The 24,916-nt window shown below is 36.0% G+C and overlaps 1 protein-coding gene across 12 annotated transcripts in view; it reads left to right on the top strand.

Annotated features, from left to right (window-relative positions):
* The window catches only part of LOC108620656 (leucine-rich repeat flightless-interacting protein 2), a 110,997-nt gene that overhangs the window by 81,832 nt on the left and 4,249 nt on the right, over nucleotides 1-24,916 (top strand). For 2 of the 12 annotated variants that reach the window (XM_089474783.1, XM_089474784.1), the window contains exon 7: nucleotides 99-153. The exons of the other annotated variants lie outside the window; for them this stretch is intronic. In XM_089474783.1, coding sequence (XP_089330909.1) covers nucleotides 99-153 — 55 coding nt within the window. The remainder of the gene's footprint in view (nucleotides 1-98; nucleotides 154-24,916) is intronic. 12 annotated transcript variants of the gene reach the window in all.

Below are 24,916 nucleotides of genomic sequence, written 5' to 3' on the forward strand. Positions count from 1 at the left end.
TTAATTTTATAATTTTTAATATAATATAATATTGATTTCATTTCTTATTGAACTTCACTTTGTTAACTCTCTTTTGTTATAATATTCTTATTCGACAGCTGATCTTATTCGATTGGTTAATTGTATTAATCGATATTTGGCTCAAATATGCATGTATGTATGTAAAGCTCACAAACATATAATCAGTGAAATAAATGTACACAAAGCTTACATGGCCAGAATTGGTTCTTCTTCCCTTCATTTTTATACACCGAACCCATTTTTAATGGGAAATCAGGGTATAATGGTTTTGTTGAAATGTATGTAACAGGCAGAAGGAAGAAGAAGGAAGAAGGCCCTGTCCGTCTGACTGTCCGTCCGTCTGTCCGTCCGTCTGTCCGTATGTATGAACGCGTCGATTTCAGAAGATATAAGAGCTAGAGACTTCAAATTATACCCTGAACCCATTGAAAATGGGAAATCAGGGTATAATGGTTTTGTTAAAAGTCTGTAACAGGCAGAAGGGGGCGTGGCAGACCCCACAAAGTATATATATTGTTGATCAGGACGGCGAGCTGAGTGGGGTTGGCTCTGTCCGTCTGTCTGTCCGTCCGTACGACGATGAACGCGTCGACTTGCAATTTTTTTTCCTAGGTCCGTGTATATCACGCGCATATCAAGTTTTTCTTTTTATATCGATAACTACTCCCGATATTTTGTTATCGATCAAAAACCTTATCGAAAGCTAGTTATTTATTTATATCTCCTACACCTTTAGAGCTAGAGCTTGCAAATTTTAAATGTAGACTTGTATGCGTTTTATACAATTTCGGTTTTTGTTAAAATTTACCCCCCACCCCTATATCCACTCCTCACCCTCACCTTTGCAAAAGGCGTATTTCAAATCCTAGAGACTTGTGCTTTGGCAAGTGCACGCATTTCATTGTATTAATTACGATCTAAAAGTTTAATGAAGATCATATTTCCACAAAAAAGCTATTAAACAATTAACTTCTCATAGTTAGCGCACACTGCAGCCCATGTGTGTTTATGCGTGGGTGCTTGTGTGTGTGTGCGTGTTTCTTGTGTAAGCAGAAATACGCAAAAAATGATTGAAATAGCTATTTCTCGAAGGGTTCAGGGGATCTCGTAGGCGAACAGTCTCGACTAGAGCTTTCTTACTTGTTTTTATAAGCCAATGTGCCAATGCTGCAAATGAACTATAGGATTCCTCAGTTAGGTTATGTTATGCTTTGTCTTCTAAGGAATATCTATAAGGTCTTAGGAATGGAAGTATAAAGTTGTTCAATATAATTCAAGGATATGGTTGACCAAGCGTGTTCAATACCTTCGATTCGCTTTCCGGACTCATATACTTTCCTGACCATCCATCCCCAGACGTTTCCAATGATATTAAGGTCGAGTGAGTATGGTGGCCACTCCATGGGATACATTTTTTGGCCCTGAATCCAGGACTTCAGGGATCGATCGGTCTGAATTGGAGCATTATCATGCTGGAAAATCTAATGCCGGTTTTCAGACAGGTTATAGAAATGCGGAACAGCAGTTTTAAACACGCTGTTATAGTCCTATGCGTTCATGCGCGATATCAAAAATTGAAGCATGCTGTAGTAAGACATTGCTACCTACACCGACGCCGCATCACCCCCCCGCCGCATCGGCTTGGCAACCGTTCCAAATAATGTTCTTCTATGAGTAGGTCATGGATATAATAATTATAGCCATCAGTTCCTTCCAAATTCAAATCAGAAAAGACAACATGCTGCCATTCGGTAGACCACGTCATTTTCGGCCGGGCAAAATTAATGCGTATTGCTTTTCTCAGCATATCGACTGCTGTCTTTTTTTATTTCTGTCTCTTTAGGTAATTAACTTTCTTAATTACTCTTTGGACCGCTGATAAGTTCGTCTTAACACTGATTCTACCCCTAATCTTCGTGGTCGATTCGTGGGATTTCGAAGCTTCCCGAACTAATGCTCTTCTAATTTCTTGTGAAATCTCTTGATTATTGCCGCTTATATAGTTATTTCCATAGTTTTCCTTATTTTTAAGAAAATAACCAATTGGTTTTCTGTTTTTTCCTGTCTGCAATTTTATGGTAGCATAGTCCAGATTCAAAGTATGCCTCAATCTTTGATTGACAACCAAAGATAAAACTGTTTCTTTACCCATACTATAAATATATTGAATACTTTGAGCTTCACAAAAAATTTTGTGAGTGTAATTGCCAAATTAAGAAAGATAATTACAATTGCATTTGAGGGCGCTAATCTGATGACGCAAAATAAGTGCACGCATTCTTTGCGAAAATAAAGAATAGAAAATAAAACATAACGGGTTTACACTCGCTTTTTTTTTTGGGGTATGAGAGACATCTCATATGAGGTCTGTGTGTACCACCACTGACCAAACAACACATAGACTAGACATGTAGAGCAACGTTTTTCCACGCCGCAAAATCTGTGTAGCAGGTCCCGGCCTATTTCGTATTCGCTCGGCTTGGTATTGGCTGGCTCGGGTAATGAAAGATAGCACGACGAAATCAGTGCGCTCTAAGCACGCAAACGAAATGGTCATGCATGCGCTTTGCGTTTTTTGTCTTACTCTCCCTCTCTCTCTCTCTCTAACTCTCTCTCTGTGGGCTCTCAAATCATGAAGCTCAGCAGCGCACAAAAATTGAAATTTCTTCACGACGGTCCCAGCTCTTTCCTTTTGAGTAAAGAGTATACCGAAATCTTAAAATCGTTTGCGACATTCATGCAAACAAAATGTTAGCGTTTCGATATATATTTATGGGAAGGGTATGAATGCGTTGAGGCGCATAAAGAATATGATGTCGTGACGGGCATGCACACACACACTTGTAGTCCCTTGCCACATGTATGAGCATTTGTGACCTGCGTGCGTGATCCGAGGTGAGAGTTTTCCAATTATCTTTGATTCTGGTGTATTATTCCTTGGCTAAAGATACCTTTGCACAAAGGGCTATGTTGAGCTATCGAGATTTTTCGAATAGCTTTAAATTATGAAACGTTTGAATTTACTTAATGATTAGTTTATTAGCGATTATTAGAGTTTACAGAGTTTATGTGATAGACGCGAGCAAGCGACTAGGCTGTCGTGCTGTCCGCTACTATGTTTGTAATAGTCAATCTAACACTGCATCTGCTCTAAACAAGAGTTAATTGCATACTAACTACAATGTACGCGAGCCGGCGGATTAAGCTAAGCCGGTGCGTGGGTGAAAGAGACAACGCAAAAGGGAGAGCGTGATCTCCGTTACAAATTCTCTTAAATGATAACATATTCTATGATAACATATTCTAGTGGCAGTTCCGCTCTTAATTACAATGAAGCGATGATTGCTGAGCCCAACATCCTCCCCCAGTTGAAGACTTAGTCTTCAACAGAATCCTTAAGGGGCAGAAAGCACAGCTTATTTGTAGCTCTTCTAATCTCGCCAGCTTCAGTTTTTAGTAGGGCTACCCGTGCTTTACAATTTGCACAGGCTGTTGTGCACAGAAAGAATACATTTTCGCGACGAGCATGCACACACACATATACATCCTTGCTACGTGTATGTGCTTTTGTGTGCGTGCGTCGCGAAACTCAATTCTTTCTCAGTATTTTCGTCTATCAGCCCAAAATTTGCCGTTGGTCTGCCTTGTGAAGTGAGCACATGCATACATACATTTGTGTATGTGTATGCTTGTATGGGAAGGCAAGCTAATTGTTCTGGATTTAGTAGTTTGTAAATTTTGTATGATTTGAATCGTAGGGTGACTATCAAATGGGCCATTATGACTTAATTAGAAATTTTTGACGATAATGAGTAAAGCTTGAGTATAATATGACATGTGTATTTCATATATTGCAAAGCATTTAATAAAGTTAGTAGTGTTTTACGATAATTTTTTCGGTTGAAAATGTGTATAAAATAATTTTAATTATATATAATTATTTACGGATATAAACACATTTATAAACATGATTAGCAATAATAATATATAAATGTACTTATGTACATACATATGTATGTTCACACATAGTACATCTGTGTAAAGTGGTTATGACAGTCCGTAAGACCGACCAAATGCAAATGCTGGGCTTTAAAATTGCTACAAGCAGCAAGAGTAACGCACGCAGGTCACAAATGCTCATACATGTGGCAAGGGACTACAAGTGTGTGTGTGCATGCCCGTCGCGACATCATATTCTTTATGCGCCTCAACGCATTCATACCCTTCCCATAAATATATATCGAAACGCTAACATTTTGTTTGCATGAATGTCGCAAACGATTTTAAGATTTCGGTATACTCTTTACTCAAAAGGAAAGAGCTGGGACCGTCGTGAAGAAATTTCAATTTTTGTGCGTTGCTGAGCTTCATGATTTGAGAGCCCACAGAGAGAGAGAGAGAGAGAGAGAGAGTTAGAGAGAGAGAGGGAGAGTACGACAAAAAACGCAAAGCGCATGCATGACCATTTCGTTTGCGTGCTTAGGTCGCACTGATTTCGTCGTGCTATCTTTCATTACCCGAGCCAGCCAATACCAAGCCGAGCGAATACGAAATTGGCCGGGACCTGCTACACAGATTTTGCGGCGTGGAAAAACGTTGCTCTACATGTCTAGTCTATGTGTTGTTTGGTCAGTGGTACCACGCAACTATCGAGTTTAGCTTTAAATAACCATAACTTGTCCTGTTATCGTTAAAACCATTATCGAAAACCAGTAATAAATTGATATCTCCTACATCTTTAAAGCTAGAGTGACCATATTTTTAATGTAGATTTATATCACTAACCAGCGAACACATAGACCGGACAAGTAGTGTAAAGCGTTTTGCACACTTATTTTCGGGATTTATCTCCTTTCGTATTTGCTCGGCTCCTCCATTTTTGCTTCATGCGCTCGACCGAGATGATCAAATATTGAACAAAAGATCCCTATGCGCTGAATGTTTCCCTTGCTCTCTCTCTCTCACGATGCTCTCTGCTCTCTCAAATATGTACATGTATGTATGCATGTGAGCACAAGCAGCAGCTCACGAAAATTGAAATTTCTTCGCTGCGAGAACCCATGCCTTCCCTTCTGTGTGAAGAGTATACCGAACTTTTCAAACCGTTTGTCATGCGTTTTCCTTATTATTTGTGGGAAGGGTATGAAAGCGTTTGTGCGCATAATGAAAATGTTTTCATGCACACATACACTGTCCCTTGCTACATGTACTATGAGCATTTGTATGCCTGTGTGTGAAGCTCTGGCTGCCTGTAGCAATTTTGAAGCCCAGCATTTGCATTTGTCGATCTTGTGAAGTGCTCACATACATATGTATGTATGTATGTATATACATTTGATTGTGTGTACGCATGGGAGACGCTGCTCACAATTATGGGATATAACTTGTAGAAGCACTTGTATGCCTGTGTGCCCTTACATGTGCGTGTGTGTATGCGTGGGAGATGAATATTGGCGTGTGCCTCCCTCAACTTAGAATGGTGTGAACGATTTTGGGTTTTATTCAGTGTTGCCAATTTTTGTTGAGCAAAAAAAGCTGTTTTTAGTGGGAAGATACTTTTAAAAAAAAGCCGAAATTTTGTGAAAAAAAATCGGAAAAAAAGCTGATGGTTTTGCTTTGATTTGATTGATATTTAAATATATTTTTAACAACTTATAATCATGGCATCATTTCTTCAACCCCCGCAAGCCGTATCTGTGAAGTTTTATAATATATATGTTTTACCTGATGCTTGAAATTGAGTTAAGAATCACAGTATTGATCTGACGAAAAATGTTACCCACTTGGGCATTGGCAAAGAAAGCAATGCAAAAGTGGCCAAGTTCCTAAATTTCATATATCCTATCAAACCCTTAGAACACGCTTCTCAGCTCAAAACTTTGTAGCGTCTTGAGTAGTTTCCTACTGAATTGAGTGGATGTTCTTATATTGGGGTTCAATACTATCAATGTTCTCAAAAAATATATATGCATGAAAAGGAATTAACATTTTTCACTATTATTTTTTAGTCTTTTCGTTTCATTTACATAGAATCAAAAAGTTCGATATTGTTGTTCACAATAAGTTGTTCTGAATTAAATATGAATCATATCCTAGTTTAGTTAGCTCCATATTATTACCGCTTGGTTCGTTCATTGAAAATTGAATTACTGAACTATTTGGTTTAAATTTAACTACAATGAAGAAAACTTAATTCTTCATACGAATTATCCACACAAAATACGAAAATTTACAGCGCGGATATCGAGTTTATCATTAAAAATCGATAACTCATCCCGATCTTTTTTTTTATCGATAAAAACCTTATCGAAAACCAGTTATAAAATTATATCTTCTACACCTTTATTGCTAGAGTCTCCAAATTTTGAATGTATACTTATATCGCTCGCTACACGCTACAAATACTGTAGACTTGGCAAATGCACGCGTTTTAATGATACAATCACAATCTAAAAGTTTCATGAATAAAGTTAAGTTATCAAACAATTAAACTACCTTAGTAAGCCCGCACTGCGTGTTTATGCGTGCATACTAGACGTCTGCATGAATGGCAAAAAAAGCATTCAACTGTACAAAGTCATCATTGAATTGAGTGAAACGAAATGAGAATGAGTGAGCGACTGAAATCGTGTTTCTCTCGGCTGCACAAAAATATACCCGAAAGGAAGCGAAGTGAGTGAGTGAGCAGCAGAAGCTATTAAATGTTGTATATTGAATACATTCGAATATTGTCAGCTGTTTTCTGCTGTGTGTATCTGTTAAAAGAAAGAGGAAAAAATAAAGAAATATGTGTGCAATGTATTCTTTGTTGTGGAATTTTTAACTTATATATTTATTACAAATAATTAATTAATAATATTAGAATTTAAAAACATAATTTTATTAATGCTATCAGGGTTGGAAGCTATTGACCAAATAAATATTAAATCTGCAAATATCAACACAGAAAACATATATAGACGGTCACAACTACACATTTTGTTAGTAAAACTAAAACACAAGCTTTAAACAAAACAAAACACAACAAGTAAGAAAGCTCCAGTCGAGACTGCTCGACTAGGAGATACCCTGAACCCTCTAAGCTGATATTCTAATCATTCTGCACTTCTTTTATGCACACATACATACACATGCATCCACACGCACGCATAAGCCTGCGCTCTGCTAACTGCGCAGTAAGCAGCGACTGCGCTTGGGCTGCGCTGCAGTGTGGGCAAAATTATGAGAATTTATTTGTTAAATAATTTCTTTTGTAGACATACGATCTTAATGAAACTTTTAGAGCGTAATCATATGGTGAATATGTGTGTATATTCCAAAGCCCAAGTCTCTAGTATTTGAAATACGCTTTTTACAAAAGTGAGGATGAGGGGGTGAATTTAAGGGTGGGGGGTAAATTTTAACAAAAACCGAAATTGTATAAATTGCATATAAGCATACATTAAAAATTTGTAAACTCTAGCAATAAGGGTGTAGAAGATATAGTTTTATAACTGGTTTTCGATAAGGTTTTTTATCGATAAAAAAAGATCGGGATGAGTTATCGATTTTTAATAATAAACTTGATATGCGCGCTGTAATTACGGACATTTTAAAAAAAATTTTAAGTCTCTAGCTTTTATATCTTCTGAAATCGACGCGTTCATACATACGGACGGACGGACGGACGGACGGACGGACAGACAGACGGACAGGACAGACAAATCGACTCAGCTCGTCGCCCTGATCAAGAATATATATACTTTGTGGGGTCTGCCACGCCTCCTTCTGCCTGTTACATACTTTTAACAAACCCATTATACCCTGATTTCCCATTTTCAATGGGTTCAGGGTATAAAAACAACACGCTGGTATTTGCCGAAAAAAAAATACATACATTTTTTCCTGCAGCTTCCGCTTCCATTTCGCACGTCTGCTCACAACGCAATGAAATATAGAAGTCGATCATAAACACTTCGCGGGGTTGGAATATTTCTGGTGTTAATTGAAATGGGGCGTTAGTATTTCTATGTTCTGTTTTCGACAATTGGCAAACATCGCATTGATTAATAATGATTTGTATTTACCAGAGTCTTTCTTTGAAAAATCTTAAAATTTTTCTGTGCCAGGGTGGATAAGATTAATATGTTGATTTAATATTAATTCTTTAAATTCAGCGTAACTCTCTATATCTTTTAAATATAATAATGCTCTTACAATGGAAGTTTTTTGGTCAGAGACTATCTACTTGTAAGCTTTTTGAATGATGAGAAAGTCGAGATCACTTTCAATATAGAGTGCACTGGAGTCCATTAATAGGTGCTTTGCAGATTCTTTTTTTTTTAATTTATTAGAATTTTTTGTTTTTTGAAATAATGTTCTACTTTAACTGAAATATTGTCCATTCTGACTAGGCTCACTTGTCGATAGAAGTGATTTTGAAGTTATAAGGATTAAAAATGAATTATCCTCTTCCGCACCTAACATTCCTAACATTACTCCTTCTTTTTGTGATTGAATGCGTGAAAGCGCATCGGCTACATAATTGGGATTTGTTTTCGTTGATAGGAGCGACTGTAGCTATCGCTTCCGACAACTTTATTGTTCTGTTCTTTCTGTTCTTTTGATACACATTTAAGTATAACTTATATGTAATATGTAATACTAAGATAGGTAGCTTATATATAAGAAATGAAAAGTAAGCTATTGGAGTAAAGCGTGTTATGCACATATATTCTGCAAGCGGTCACTGCATGGTATTCATGCATATATTATTTTTATACCCTGAACCCATTGAAAATGGGAAATCAGGGTATAATGGTTTTGTTGAAATGTATGTAACAGGCAGAAGGAGGCGTGGCAGACCCCACAAAGTATATATATTCTTGATCAGGGCGACGAGCTGAGTCGATTTGGCCCTGTCCGTCTGTCTGTCTGTCCGTCTGTCCGTCTGTCCGTCTGTCCGTCCGTCCGTCTGTCCGTCTGTCCGTCTGTCCGTATGTTTGAACGCGTCGATTTCCGAAGATATAAGAGCTAGAGACTTGAATTTTTTTTTTAAAATGACCGTATATACAGCGCGGACGTCGAGTTTGCTTTTAAAATTCGATAAATCATCCCGTTATGTTTTTATCGAGTAAAAACATTCAAGTTCAAATCAGATGCCTCTATAGCTAATTGTGAATGATTTTTCTTTTTTTTAAATTTCTCAAATATTCAATATAATATGTAGATCATATGCTGAAAGTTTCATTAAATTCCGTTCAGTCAAAAATTAATAAAAAATAATCAAATATTTGGCCAATTAACAAACGCACGTGCAGCAGCTACAACAAAAACATCAGCTGTTAGTTTCGTTTAGTTTTGGTAGATGGCGCAGCAGCAGTGAATCTATTTGAGTTTTGCCAGCACTGCTAGCAGGAGTGGGGTGGCCTAGTGTGTTAGCTGCATGACGCTCGATCAAGAAGTCGCGGTTCGAATCCCGATCGGTGCAACACTGATGTTGACTTTTTTTAATTGTTTCAAAATATTTTTATATTTTCATAAATGCGTTTTCTATTTAATTTATATTTTTAAATACACCGAAATTGAAATTTTAACTATACTTTATGTGCGTTTTTAATAGTTTGGTTATTCTAGCAGATTCTTAGAATCACATCAGCAGTTAGTTTCGTTTAGTTTTGGTAGATGGCGCTGCAGCAGTGAATCTATTTGAGTTTTGCCAGCGCCACTAGCAGGAGTGAGGTGGCCTAGTGTGTTAGCAGCATGACGCCCGATCGAGGAGTCGCGGTTCGAATCCCGATCGATGCAACTGATGTTAATTTTTTTTAATTGTTTCAAAATATTTTTATATTTTATTAAATGAGTTTGGTATTTTATTTATATTTTTAAATACATCGAAATTGAAATTTCAGCCATACTAAATGAGAATTTTTATTTGTTGGGTTCAGGGTAGTATCTAGTCGAGCACTCTCGACTAGAATTTTCTTACTTGTTTGTTTTGTTTTTTTTGTTTTTCGTTTTTTGGAGTACGTATGTTTCAATAAAAGTAAACAAAACATTAAAATTTTAAATTTTTGATTATATTTATATGTATATGCTTTTGTTTTGTATTAACTTTTGAAAAGGTTTAGTCTATTCTTATTAACTATCTGTGGTTTCTTTTTTCCTGAATCTATTATGATATTGTTTCTATCTCTTATTTTTATTACTTTGTAGGGCCCTAGATATTGGTTATCTAATTTATGACCTGAGTCATTTTTAAGTAGTACTAAGTTTCCTATTTCTAACTTTAAATCGTTAGTCCTTTTATCATATTCCATTTTACGTTTTTGTTTTTCTATTTCAATCAATGACATTGCCCTTTTGTACGCTATCTGTAATTTAAATTTGAATTCTATTGCATAATCATCCAAATTGTATATGGGATCTATTTTAGATGAAGTATTGAATTCTATGAATTGTATTGGCAATCTACCGTAAACAAGTTCATACGGACAGTAATCATGTGCCGTCGATGGAGTAATTCAACCATTCATCCCAATCATCTTTTTCAATCGAGATGTATGAACGTAAATATTCGTTGAATGTTCGGTGACTTCTTTCTACTGTTCCTAAAGTCTAATGGCGGTGTGCTGTTGATAATAAATTACAGATTTTCATATATTTGCATAAGTCATTAATAAGTGCATTTTTATACTCAGTACCCATGTCTGTTATGAACGTCTTCATAGACCGTACTTTAGTATAAACGATTCAAATATTGCTTTGGCTACTGTTTTTGCGCTTTTATCCGTTATTGGTATTGCAACCAGATATTTTGTAAGATCGCATATAATCGTTATTGCATACTCATTGCCATTCTTTGTTCTAGGTAATGGACCTATGGTATCAATTAAAACAGTATCAAATGCTGTGTTTGGTGTATTTGTTATAATCATTGGTGCTTTTGTATGTGTTGTAGTCTTAGCTCTTTGGCAGTCTAGACACTTTTTTACATAATTATACTCATTCACGAAAGTGAATCAGTATATTGGTTTTGTGCAATGTCCGTCTTGCTGTCCGTCCGTCTGCCCGTCTGTCCGTATGAACACAATCTATTTCGGCGCTATTGAAGCTAGAGACTTGAAATTTGGAACACATACTCGTGTATATCTCCGATTTATAAAGTGTTAAAATTTTCCCGATCCGCCCACTTGGGGCGTCGCAAATCAGAAAATACATTTTCCGATATACCAGAAATCATGTTAGTTAAAGAGCTAGAAAGCTGAAATTTGGTATGTAGGTCCTCGTCGACCACCCAAGATCACGAGCTATGGCGGATATATCCCCGCCCATTTGGGGCGTGGCAAATCGGATAAAACCCTATCTCCTAAAGTTGTAAACCTAGAATGCTGAAGTTTTGTATGTCAGCTAATGTTATGATTCTATAAAGTCTAAAGACAAAATTATAGGTCTACGCCCGTTAGGGGCGTGGCAAATCGGACCTGAAGATATAGTGATTTTTTTAATTCTGCTATACTTTGGACACTATTGATGCCAGAGATCTCAAATTTTGTATATATACTCGGGCTGATCACCCAAGACCAAAAAGCTTTATCGGATATATGTCCGCCCACAGGGGGCGTGGCAAACCGTAAACATTTATATCTCCTAAAGTATAATAGCTAGAGGCTTAAAATTTGGATAGTTGAGTTACTGGTAGCCTCCTCTATCGATTCTCCAAAAAATAATTTTTACTCCTCCTTAGGAGCGTGGCATATTGAAAAATACCCTGTAATTTAAACTTTGCAGTAGGGTGGGTACCGTTACGCCCAGTTGGGGCGTGGAAAATCGGAAAAACTTGTATATTCTACAGTATTAGAGCGAAACTTAATTACTATATTGTTGATGGGATGTGAATGAGTATTCCGCAGTCGGTAACGCCCGACTGCAACGTTCTTACTTGTTTTTAATTGTTTGGGTCATTTTTGGCCAATAATATAATTTCTTTATTTTTAACAAGGTACGCGTAATCCCTGTATGGCCTCCTTCTATTGGGTCATTATGATATTTTTGCAGGATTGCATTAATCTGACTTTCGTCATTTCGGTCTACTTGTGTTACCTTTTGTAATAGCGCTATTTTTATATTTTGTAAATTTTCATTGCCCTTATTTTTATACCCTGAACCCATTTTCAATGGGAAATCAGGGTATAATGGTTTTGTTGAAATGTATGTAAAAGGCAGAAGGAGGCGTGGCAGACCCCACAAAGTATACATATTCTTGATCAGGGCGACGAGCTGAGTCGATGTGGCCCTGTCCGTCTGTCTGTCTGTCCGTCCGCCCGTCCGTCCGTCTGTCCGTCTGTCCGTATGTTTGAACGCGTCGATTTCCGAAGATATAAGAGCTAGAGACTTGAATTTTTATACCCTGAACCCATTTTCAATGGGAAATCAGGGTATAATGGTTTTGTTGAAATGTATGTAACAGGCAGAAGGAGGCGTGGCAGACCCCACAAAGTATATATATTCTTGATCAGGGCGACGAGCTGAGTTGATTTGGTCCTGTCCGTCTGTCTGTCCGTCTGTCCGTCCGTCCGTCTGTCCGTCTGTCCGTCTGTCCGTATGTATGAACGCGTCGATTTCAGAAAATATAAGAGCTAGAGACTTCAAATTTTTTTTTTAAATGTCCGTAATTACAGCGCGCTAATCAAGTTTATCATTCAAAATCGATAACTCATCCCGATCTTTTTTATACCCTGAACCCATTTTCAATGGGAAATCAGGGTATAATGGTTTTGTTGAAATGTATGTAACAGGCAGAAGGAGGCGTGGCAGACCCCACGATGTATATATATTCTTGATCAGGGCGACGAGCTGAGTCGATTTGGCCCTGTCCGTCTGTCCGTCTGTCCGTCCGTCCGTCCGTATGTTTGAACGCGTCGATTTCCGAAGATATAAGAGCTAGAGACTTGAATTTTTTTTTTTTAAATGACCGTATATACAACGCGGACGTCGAGTTTGCTTTTAAAATTCGATAAATCATCTCGTTATGTTTTTATCGAGTAAAAACATTCAAGTTCAAATCAGATGCCACTATAGGTAATTGTGAATGATTTTTCTTTTTTTTAAATTCCTCAAATATTCAATATAATATGTAGATCATATGCTGAAAGTTTCATTAAATTCCGTTCAGTTAAAAATTAATAAAAAATAATCAAATATTTGGCCAATTAACAAACGCACGTGCAGCAGCTACAACAGAAACATTCGTTGAATCAAATCAGCTGTTAGTTTTGTTTAGTTTTGGTAGATGGCGCTGCAGCAGTGAATCTATTTGAGTTTTGCCAGCGCCACTAGCAGGAGTGAGGTGACCTAGTGTGTTAGCTGCATGACGCTCGATCGAGAAGTTGCGGTTCGAATCCCGATCGATGCAACTGAAGTTAACTGTTTTAATTGTTTCAAAATATTTTTATATTTTATTAAATGAGTTTGGTATTTTATTTATATTTTTAAATACATCGAAATTGAAATTTCAGCTATACTAAATGGGCATTTTTATTTGTTGGGTTCAGGGTAGTATCTAGTCGAGCACTCTCGCCTAGAGTTTTCTTACTTGTTTCTCTTTCGAATTTGGGAGTGATTTTTTTGTAACTAATAGAAGTGGGCTATTATATTCGGATATAGATGGTTCGACTATACCATCTTTTATCAATTTTTCTACTTGTCTATTTATTTCAGGCTTTTCTGTTTCTGCATTTCTTTAGTTTTTAATGTATACTGGTGTTTTGTCTGCTAACCTTAATTTTTGTTTGTAGAAATTATTGCTTGTAAATGCTTCTGTTTCTAGACCAAATATATCACTGTATTTGGTACATATTTCGGTAAGTTCTGGCCTTACATGATCAGGAAATTTTAATTTACTTAAGACTTCATTTGTTCTATTTATATTGTTTTTACTAAATGATTTGATTTCGTAATTATTTATTGTTTCAAATTTGATTTTTGGATTTTTAATATTTATATGTTCATTTGTTGTATTCAAGATACGAACTATTGCATTATTACTTGTTACGATGCTGTTAGCTATCAATACCCCAGGAGGAATTTCCTGATTTGGTATTAATACTGTATCATCAGTAGTCTGAAGTGTAATTTTTCTCATAGCTTCCGATCTAGCTGGTAATAATATTGAATTGTTAATATCATTGTGTAATAGTGGTACATGTATTTGGTATTTAAGCGATTGCGGTTTTAGTATTAATTCATCATTGTGATAATCTACTATGCAATTGAATTTTCGAATGAAGTCAAGTTCCAGAATTCCGTCACATGGTACGGGGAATTCGTTATGGACTATTTGAAAGTCGTGACTGATTATGAAATAATCGAAGAGTAAATCAATTGTAGCTACTCCAATTGATTTTATTGTTCCCTGACCAATTCCTGCAATGTTGGTTTTGAAATTTTAATTAATTTCAGAACATAGATTATTGTCTTTTAAAATTGATATGTTAGCTCCAGTATCTACTAATAAAGTTATAGATTTATTATTTTTTTGATTGTTTATTTTTATAATGCTGCTGAGATTTAGATTTATATTAAAGACTTTTACGATCGATTGCTCAAGGGGGTTTGAGTGTTTTCCGGGTTACTTTGCGTAACTCGTACTTGATTGTTGTTGCTGTTTGCTCTATTTGGGCCGCCTCTTCTCGAGCCGCCTCTAAAGTTGGTATTATTATTATTATAATTGTTGTTGTAATGCCTTTGGCCGCCTCTGTTGTGATTGCGGCCATTATATCTACCACCACGACCGAGGATTCTGCCGCGTTGAGAGTGGCTTTGGTAAGACCTAATGGTATTTGATTCTTCGGCTACATCATTGGATTTTTCGATGTATGCAGTTATTGCTTCATCTATATCGTTAAATACACGAGAACGCATAACTGTCTTAGCATTTTTATTTACGCAATTTTTCTTCATTGCTGATACAGCTTGTTTCGTACTTAGAGATCTAGCTTGTTCTAGGGTATATTTGTTTTCAATATATGCTCCCTCTAGAGACTTAGCCAATTTTTAAATTTCCTGTGTATATACATTGGGTGTCTTGTTTTTCGACGAAAGAGTCATTAATCTTGCCGATAAATTATCAATTGACTCACCCTTGACGTTAGCTTTGAGTTTGGTGATTATTTGATCTACCTTATTCTCTTTGCTTATTAGGTTTCTAGCTGGTCCTTTTAGTTTTATTTTAATTAAAGAAACAGCCACTTGTTCTCTTGTGCTCACTTGTGCTCCTTGTATTGACTTTATCATTTCCAATGCATCCAGAAAACTACGCAGGTTTTCAGCTTTACCGCTGAAATCCGGTATAATCTTAGATGTTTATGAAATCAATATTGGTTTGCGCCATGATTAGTGATTTGTGCTCTAATAAGCTGGGATCTGAACAACAGTTTGTTTCTTCTGCTTCCGGTAAGTTTAGTACCGCAGGTATTGTTAGGTCTTGTAAATCTTTCTCTTTTATTTCTGTGTCACTGCTATGGTCTGATTCTGATTCATCTGAATCTATATCTACTTGGTCATTCTTCGATTCTTCACTAGTTGTTACTGTCAAAGGGTTATTCAATATTGTCGGTATCGAAATATCTAAATTGATTTAAATATCGATAAATTGTCCCGTTATTTTATTATCGATTAAAAACATTATCGAAAACCAGTAATAAATGTATATCTCCTACATCTTTAAAGCTAGAGTCTCCAAATTTGTTATGTATACTTATATGCATTTTATATAATTTCTATTTTTTTCAAAATTCACCCCCCCCCCACCCTTAATTCACCCCCTCACCCTCACATTTGTAAAAGGCGTATTTCAAATACTAGAGACTTGTGCTTTGGCAAATACATACATATCCATGATTTAATAATAATCTGAAAGTTTCATGAAGAAACTACATCCACAAGAAAAGTTATTGAACAATTAAGTTCCCTTAGTAAGCCCCCACTGCAGCCAATGCATGTTTATGCTTGCGTGCGTATCTCTGTGTGTGTGCGTGTGTGTGTGTGTGTATGATGTGTGCGTATATGCCTGTGTGTATGCGTGTGTGTGTGTGTGTGTGAGTGTGTGTGCGTGTGTGTGTTTTGTGTAAGCAGAAAGACGCGAAAAATGATTGAAACAGCTATTACTCGAAGGGTTCAGGGGATCTCGTAGTCGGGCACTCTCGACTAGAACTTTCTTACTTGTTTTTTGTTATGATTATAATTATTTGTTCTATTTAGACCTTATCAAGATCATTTGCCTTATCTTATAAATTTTAAATAGCAAAGTAGCTGCCATTATTACAACAATTATGCTTAACAGTACAGTTATCGTAAAAAGATCTTGAGTCTCTACCTCAACTTTATTAATTACATTCGCAGTGGAGTCCACTGTCGTTGTATCTATTAAACCCATCTTTGGAGTTTTATATTTTGTAATTTTTGTGGTTTTAAATGATTCTAAATTCGTTTCTACTGATTTGTTGATGTTATTATAGTTTATACATTCGTACATGAGTGTATGTGTTTTTACATATTTCCTACCTATTATTTGCGTATGGCTTTACGGGCCTACTCTAGTCGGGCAACTTTAATGTCGCTCAATTTTACAAAGTTATTTTTTCTTATTTGTGTGTGTTATGCATCGCAGTGCATTGTTATTAGTGTATAAAAACTAAAATTATTGTTGCGCGCACTTGGAAGCGCTGTCGGATCTCTTTTCCGTGGTCTGGCTGCCTCTTTTTGCCGCTTATTTGAAGTCCCCCGATGTCCAGTTTATAGTCCTAGGTCCTCCAGGACCCATGTCACGGTCGCCATGTAAGAAAGGGAAACGCACGGGATTTGTTTTCGTTGATAGGAGCGACTGTAGCTATCGCTTCCAACGACTTTATTGTTCTGTTCTTTCTGTTCTTTTGATACACATTTAAGTATAACTTAACCTGGGGTGTCGCTTGCTTCAGTGGCAGCGCTGCCTGTTGTATATATGTAATATGTAATACTAACATAGGTAGCGTATATATAAGAAATGAAAAGTAAGCTATTGGAGTAAAGCGTGTTATGCACATACATATATTCTGCAAGCGGTCACTGCATGGTATTCATGCTGCGTCGGCTTGTTTGGGGCTCGATACACTCTTAGTATGTCATATTTCGGTGTACTTGAACTGCACTTGAATATGAATAAGTTTATGCAATAATGAGTAAGTGTCGTTGCCTTCTAGTGTAAACAATTATTGGTATATAGAGAGTATATACTTGACATAGTGTTGAGCACAGTGAGCTCTCGATATGTGCATAACACACAGCCCAATGGTTTATGGTCACTCAATCTATATTATATAAAACAGCACCATTGCTACATTACTAGCGTCAGTTGTGGCTTGAAACAATTTTTTGAAATCAGAACAAACAAGTATTGGGTCGCTTTAAATTAGAATTTTTAATTTTTCAAAGGCCTGGATAAAAGCTTCGTTTCTTAAATCAATCTAATTTTTTTTTAAGACAATTGGTAATAGGTTTGGCAATTTTTGCGAAATTTGGGATAAATTTCCTATAGTCGCCACATAATTCAAGAAATGATTTTATTTCTTTTGAATTCTTGGAGAAAGGAAAATATCTAATTGATTTTATTTTATCTTCATTGGGCTCGATGCCATATGGGCTTATATGGCCTTCAAATGTTGTTTCCCCTTTTAAGAATTTCTGCTAAACACCTTTCTCAAGGATTCCAAGTGGGCAGTTAATGATGTGGAGAATACAATTACTACATCGAGATATGCTAAACAACATTTAATTATTAACTCTTTAAAAACATTATTCATGCAACGCTGAAAACCCAACTGACATTTGTGTGTATTCATAATGTTCATTTTTCGTTGAAAATGCAGTTTTTGTGATGAAATTGGGATATATTTCTATTTCGTGGGAACCTTTTGAAATAATCATGAAAACGCAAATATTTTGCATGAGCGTGACAAACGCTTTTGAGATTTCGGTATACCTAGGGACTCGATATCGAATGTAAAGTATCGATCATATACTCATAAGAAGCATCAAATGAAAAGCATCTTACTTATAAAAATATCAAGTCAAAAGCATCGATGTTGCAAGGTATCGGGTATTTATATTTGGATGAAATATTTATTAAATCTAGGATATATTTCAAGTTTTTTGAGTTAAAAAGTAAAAGTTACAAGTAAATTTTCAATTATTACATAGTACAATGAACACATACAATTTTTCGCTCTCGTTGTCTTTAACAACCTTTTTCTCTCTTAGTCTGCACTTCGCCGCGAAATGCCTGTTTTGCCCGCACAACCAACACTTCATGTCTTTCGGGTCTTTCTTTGTCTTGTTTCGTTTACCGTTTGTTGGACGCGACGAAAAAATTTTATTCTCGCTTTTTTCACCCTCGTCGCCTCTCTCCTTCTACCAACAATTTGATTTTTAGAGCGCTAAATGAAGGCAATGTGTCCCGTGTCTCGATAGCGACTACGAAATTGTCCAACTCTTCATGTAAACTTGCTATTAATATTATTACAAGCATTTCATCAGCCACCTGCACTTATATTTCTCTTAACTTTTCTACGACATTAAAAAAATTATTCAAATGCTCACGAACACTGTCTGTAGCTGTCATTTTCATATACAACAATTGCTTGAACAACTGTACTTTACGCGCGGGTCCCGAAGGCATGTGGATCTCGTATAACTTTGTCCACGCTTCTCGCTTCTCCACGCTTTTACAGACAACAAAATGCTAGCTAGAGCCTTCTCATCCTTGCTATCAAACGACGCTTTCTGTTCCACTGTATCGTTCTCATTTTTCAATAACCGACCACATGTCACCGACCACAAGTCAGAATGAATCAACAGACTTTTCATCTGCACTGACCACGCACTATAGTTTTCACTATCTAGCTTCTCAATTGCAAACATTGAACTCATTTTGCACAAATTAGTTTAACACACGCTTTAACTAATAAATCGGGTCTCATATGTGATTTTTCCAATCACCAGCACAGCATTCACTTTCCGCTGTCTGGGCCCATAACCTATTCGATTCAGAGGTTTATTAGAGACTAAGAATGTACGCTAAAACAGAGATAATCTCAAAGATCTTTTCGCTCGGTGCCACTTTGAGTTTGCTAATATTAAGTATACCGGCTTCTGATTCAAGCCTTTGAAAGAATTGACCTAAGTCAAAAGTTTCATTTGTGTAGATATTGATAACATCAATTCTTGCGATAACACTCTTTCCGTGTTTTAATAAACATAGAGAATTTGTTATTCGCAAGGTCACTACTTTTCGTATCTCGTCATTTACAATGACTTCGTATACGTTGGGCTTAGAAGCATTTGGAGTCTGCTTTTGCAAGACCTCCTTTTGTTTTTCTTTTCCTGCGCAGGAATTTAACTGTTTACTTTGATTTCTGGTAGTAAGTTTCAGAATTTTATTGTTTGTATATTTTTTAAGTCTGTTATGGTTATTCTAGATAGCGCATCGGCTACGTAGTTGTCTTTCCCTTTTTGAAATTCTACAGTAAAATTATATTCCTCTAGTTCAAGTCTTATTCTGGTGAGTTTGGAGCTCGGATTTGTCATTGAAAATAGATATGTGAGTGCCCTGTGATCTGTTTTGTCTACCATAAATGTATGGCCTGAAGTACGTTATTGCCCAATGTATAGCTGTTAGTTCCTGTTCTGTTGTGCTTTTATTACTTTCTCCTTTAGTAAAAGATCTTGCTGCGTATGCTACCGGGAGTTGAAGTCCATCTTTGTTTTGGGTCAGGACTGCTCCACAAGCTTGCTTACTGGCATCCGTTATAATGCAAAATTCTTTGCTGAAGTCTGGGTATTGGAGAAGTGTTGGATTTATTAATGCCGATTTTAGATGTTCGAAGGCGTTTTGGCAATCTGCCGTCCATTTGACATCTTTTTTGCATAGCTTTGTTATGTGACGAGAATAGTCGGCGAAGTTCTTAATGAATCGTCTGTAGTAATTTCAAAAAGCTATAAATCTTCTAGCGCTGTGCGCATCATGTGGGACTGGGTAATTTTGAATGACGTCGTATTTTTTGTAGTCGGGTAAGATTCCTTTATCTGTGCATTTATGTCCTAAGAAAGTGACTTCATGCATAAAAAATGAACGTTTTTCTATGTAACTTTAGGTTGTGCTGCCTACATTTCTCAAAAACATTAGTTAAGTTTTTGAGCATATGTTTTCGGAGCAATGACTATTAAGTCATCTATATAAAGGAATGCTTGAGAGGGTTCAAGTCCAGAGATTGCTATAGTCATCATTCTCTGAAACGAATTTGGCGCTATTTTTAAACCGAATGGTAACCGCGTGAAGCGATATGAACCGTTGGTTGTTGAAATTGAAGTAATATCTCTTGATCTTTCTTCGAGTTCTATTTGTTGAAAGCCTGACATTAAATCTAGGCATGAAAAGAATTTCGCTCTACCTAGTTGATCTAAAATATCATCAATTCTAGGGAGTGGAAATTTATCGGACAACAATTTTTTATTAATCTGACGATAGTCAATTACTAATCGCCATTTATTCTTTTCTGAATTCGGAAGTGTTTTCTTGGGCACTAATAACAAAGGGCTATTATAGGGGGATACGGACGGTTCGACTATTTTGTCGTCAATTAGTTTTTGGACTTGTTTCTGAATTTCTTCTTTTTGGCTATGAGGATTTCTATAATTTTTTATATATATCGCTTCATCTTCATTTCTTCTTTTTGGCTATGACGATTTCTATAATTTTTTATATATATCGCTTCATCATCTTACAATCTTAGTTTTTGTTTATAGAAATTTTTTGTGGTCATTAGTTCGGTTTCTAAGCCGAGCACATCGCTATATTGTACGCACAGTGACGTTAGCTTTTTATGGAATAATGGCAGAAAATTTTTTGATAGCTGACTTAGTACAATTTTTTCTCTTTTCTGGAGTTGTTGTAACTACTTCGTAGTTTGAAAGTGGTTCATATTTTAAACTATTTATGCTAATGAATTGGTCTTTGTTAGTTGTATTGAGCATTCTTAAGAATGCGTTTTGAGAATTTACTATGGTATTTGCTATGTAAACCCCATGTTGAATTTCTTGATTTGGAATAAGTATACTTTCTTCTTCTGAGTTTATTTTAATGTTTCTGACTACTTGAGATCTGGCTGGCAGAATTATGGAGTTGTTGCCAGAACTGTATGTTATTTGAACATAAATAGGATATTTTAAATTGTTTGGTCTAATTATTATTAAAATTCAGTAGGATTGAAATCCAATAGACAGTTATATTTCTTTATAAAATCGATTCCTAGTATTCCATCACATGGAATAGCGCAGTTTGTGTTCACGATGTGAAAATCATGTGGAATTATATATTTTGAGGTTTGTATTTCTATAGAAGTAAATCCTTTGGATTTAGTAACTTCTTTACTTATTCCTTGTATGTTAATTATTTTGTTTGTTTGTATGTTTTGATAAACATTCGAATTTTCTTTTAATATTGAGATGTCTGCGCCGGTGTCGACTAAAAAGACTAATTCGTTTCCTGTACTAACGTTTGTGAATTTTACATATATATTTTGGCTGAGATTGATAGTGTGAATTTCTGATATCTTTACTGCTGATTTTCTAAAGGTTGTTGGTAGTTTCCTAACAATGTTGGGCCACCCAAACATTGTTATTATTATTGTTTCGGTTATAACCGCTGTTCTGCTGGTTATTTCCTCTATTGTTTCCTCTATTACTTCTATTATTGTAATTCCCTCTATTGTTTCCTCTATAGTTGTTATTTTGATTGTTTTTATTTTGGTAGTTGTAGCGATCATTATAATTATTATAATAACCGCGGCCATTGCCTCCACCACTACATCTGTTATTGAAATTACCTCGACCCCTTTGGGTGTAGAACACCGTGTTGGGATTTCCGGTCATTTCTGTACTACATTGTACATATTTGGCTATGGCATCATTCATTGTTTTGAAGCTTCCAGCCTCAAGACCTTGTACGCAATTTTTAATCATTGCGTCAATGGCTTCCTTGGTCTGAATTTATCAGCATGTTCTGCTGGTAAACCTTCATCAATATACGAAGCCTCAAGAAGCCTTCGTAAAGTGTCTATTTCGGTCGTGAATTTTTCGGCAGTTTTTCCTTTTTGTATAGTTTTTGATAGTTTGGCCTTTACTACGTCGGATGTTTCACCAACTATAGTATCTTGAAGTTTCTTTATTATTGCCTTTATAGATGTTTCATCTTGGACTTTATATAGTGTTGAGCCAATAATTTTTGATTTTATTACTTCAACAGCTATATCTTCAAATGTGCCTTTAGTAAGATCTACTAACTTCAAAGCTCTTATGAATCTTCGAAGATGTATTCTTTGTCCGTTGAATTCCGGAATGGCATTTGAAATGTCCTTTATGTAGGCTCTTTGACCGTTTATATCTGTCATGATGCTTATTTTTGTATCTACTATACTTGTATCAGAGTCTATGTCTGAATCTTCTTCTAGTTCATTATCGGGTTCCGTTAATGTAAATAGGGCTGGTATTGTTAGATCGTTTAGATCATTTTCTTTTATCTGAGTTTCGGATTTAGAATCGGAATTTTCATCAACTGATTCTATGGTGGTCGATGATTGTTCTTTGCAAGTGAATATAGCTAGAGGTGTATTCAAGACGGTTGGTATGAATATATCTAGCTTATATTTTTCTTTTACGTTTATAAGGTTCGAAACTATAGTTTGATCAATAGTTTTGAAATCTTTTTCCAATTTGATTTGCCAATTATTTCTCTATTGTCATTTACTAACGTTCGTGCGTCGTTGAATGAATCAACGAGAATTTTCGCATGCTTATTTAACGTTTCTTTTTGTATTGTCTTATTCTGTGTTACACAAATATATAGGACTTGCTAAATTTTTCTTTTATTTCACGTATATTGAGGCTGAATTGTTCCCATTCCATTCTTAGGATTAAATAGCTTATTAGCGATGCAATCGCACCATAACTTTTTCGGATTGTCCTAGAATGGGGCTTTATTCAATTACTATTTTAGCCTGTAAATAAGGAACGGTTGTCGTTAAGAGAAGACCTTGCTCGATTTGGGTCAGACCATATAATGGACCTGTAACACCACCGAACGTTTCCATATACTCTCCTGAGAATTCATATACGGTTATACATTCTTTGTGCTGTTGAAGCACATTTAGTGATCTCACTAGGAATTCTGGCTCTCTGTTGAGGACTTGCTGACATATGTCTCTAATAATTGCGTTTGACATTTTAGTTATTTCTTATATGTTAGAAAAATATTTGTGTTTTGAGTTTGAGCTTTTATTACTAGAACCGATTATATAAAAGTTTCTTTTTTTTTTTTAATGTATTCTTGTTTAGACCTTCTGTGCATTTCTTTAGATCTTGTCTAGATCATTAGCTTGGCTTAAGAGCCTCTTTGTAAAACATTTGCAAGTATGCTTTATAAATTACATATGCGCTCATAATTATGACGGTTATAAACAGCAATATATTTGTTATTTTAGAATCAATATTATTTGTCTCAATTTTGTTAATTACGTTTGCAGTGGAATCCACTGTCTTTGTGTCTATGAGTCCCATTTTGGGTGGTATTCTTAATTCGACAAATTCCTCAGATTCTATTTCTTCGAATTTTCTGATACTGTTACTTCGCATAGAAGTATGAAACGATAATATAATAATTCTTGTTAAAATGTATTTCTTATATATTAATTTTGTTTTCTTTTTTTTCCAATTCATAATCAAGTTTTGGGTTTGTCATTTACTTGTTTTTTTTTTCTCGACTTGGTTTTTCTTAATTTTGGTATACATAGTTCATTTATATATTTTTTTGTATTATAATTTTCCTATGCGATCAACGCAGTGATCTCCTGGCTAATGTTTCGTGGGGCTTTCAGTCATAAAAGCTCATTTGACAGTCACTCTACAATTCAAACAATACAAAATTGACAAACTACTGAATCGCCAGACAATTATTATCCCATCTATGTGCTCATCCCATGTGCATCCCATGTATGTGCTCCCTCAAAGGCCAATCAACGGTAAATTTTGGGCATTACAATTTGCTCAGGCAGCAAGAGTTACGCACACAGGCCACAAATGCTCACACATGTTTCCAGAGACTGCAAGTGTGTGTGTGCTTGCCCGTCGCGAAATCATATTCTTTATGCGTATCAACGCTTTCATACCCTTCCCACGAATATACATCGAAACGCTACATTTTGTTTGCATGAGCCTTACAAACGCTTTTATGATTTAGGTATACCCTTCGTTCAAAAGGAAAGAGCTTGGATCGTCGCCAACAAATTTCAATTTTTGTGCGCTGCTGAGTTCGGTGATTTGAGCGACCATAGAGAGAAATAGAGAGAGAGATAGAGAGAGAGAGAGTAGGACAAAAGCGCATAGATGTGCTTCGTATAAGAATGGGACCATTTCGTTTGAGCGCTTGCAGCGCACTGACTTTGTCGTGCAATATTTTCACTGCTCGAACCTCCAGCGACCGAGCCGAGCAAATACGAAGTAAAGTGGTCGACCAATTTAACATTTTCTGCTGTAGAAAAATTTGTTCTACATGTCTAGTCTATGTGTTCTCTGGTCAGTGTCGAAACCCAGTTATAAAATTATATCTTCTTCCTTTATTGCTAGAGTCTCCAAATTTTTAATGTATGCTTATATGCAATTTATACAATTTCGGTTTTTGTTAAAATTTACCCCCCACCTCTAAATTCACCCCCTCACCCTCACTTTTGTAAAAAGCGTATTTCAAATACTAGAGACTTGTGCTTTGGCAATTACATGCATATATGTTATAATCATAATCAAGATCGTACGTCCATAAAAAAAGTTA

The sequence above is a fragment of the Drosophila arizonae genome, chromosome X, assembly GCF_054131065.1.
Source record: "Drosophila arizonae isolate 15081-1271.41 chromosome X, UAZ_ARI_1.0, whole genome shotgun sequence".
NCBI classification, from domain to species: Eukaryota; Metazoa; Arthropoda; class Insecta; order Diptera; family Drosophilidae; genus Drosophila; species Drosophila arizonae.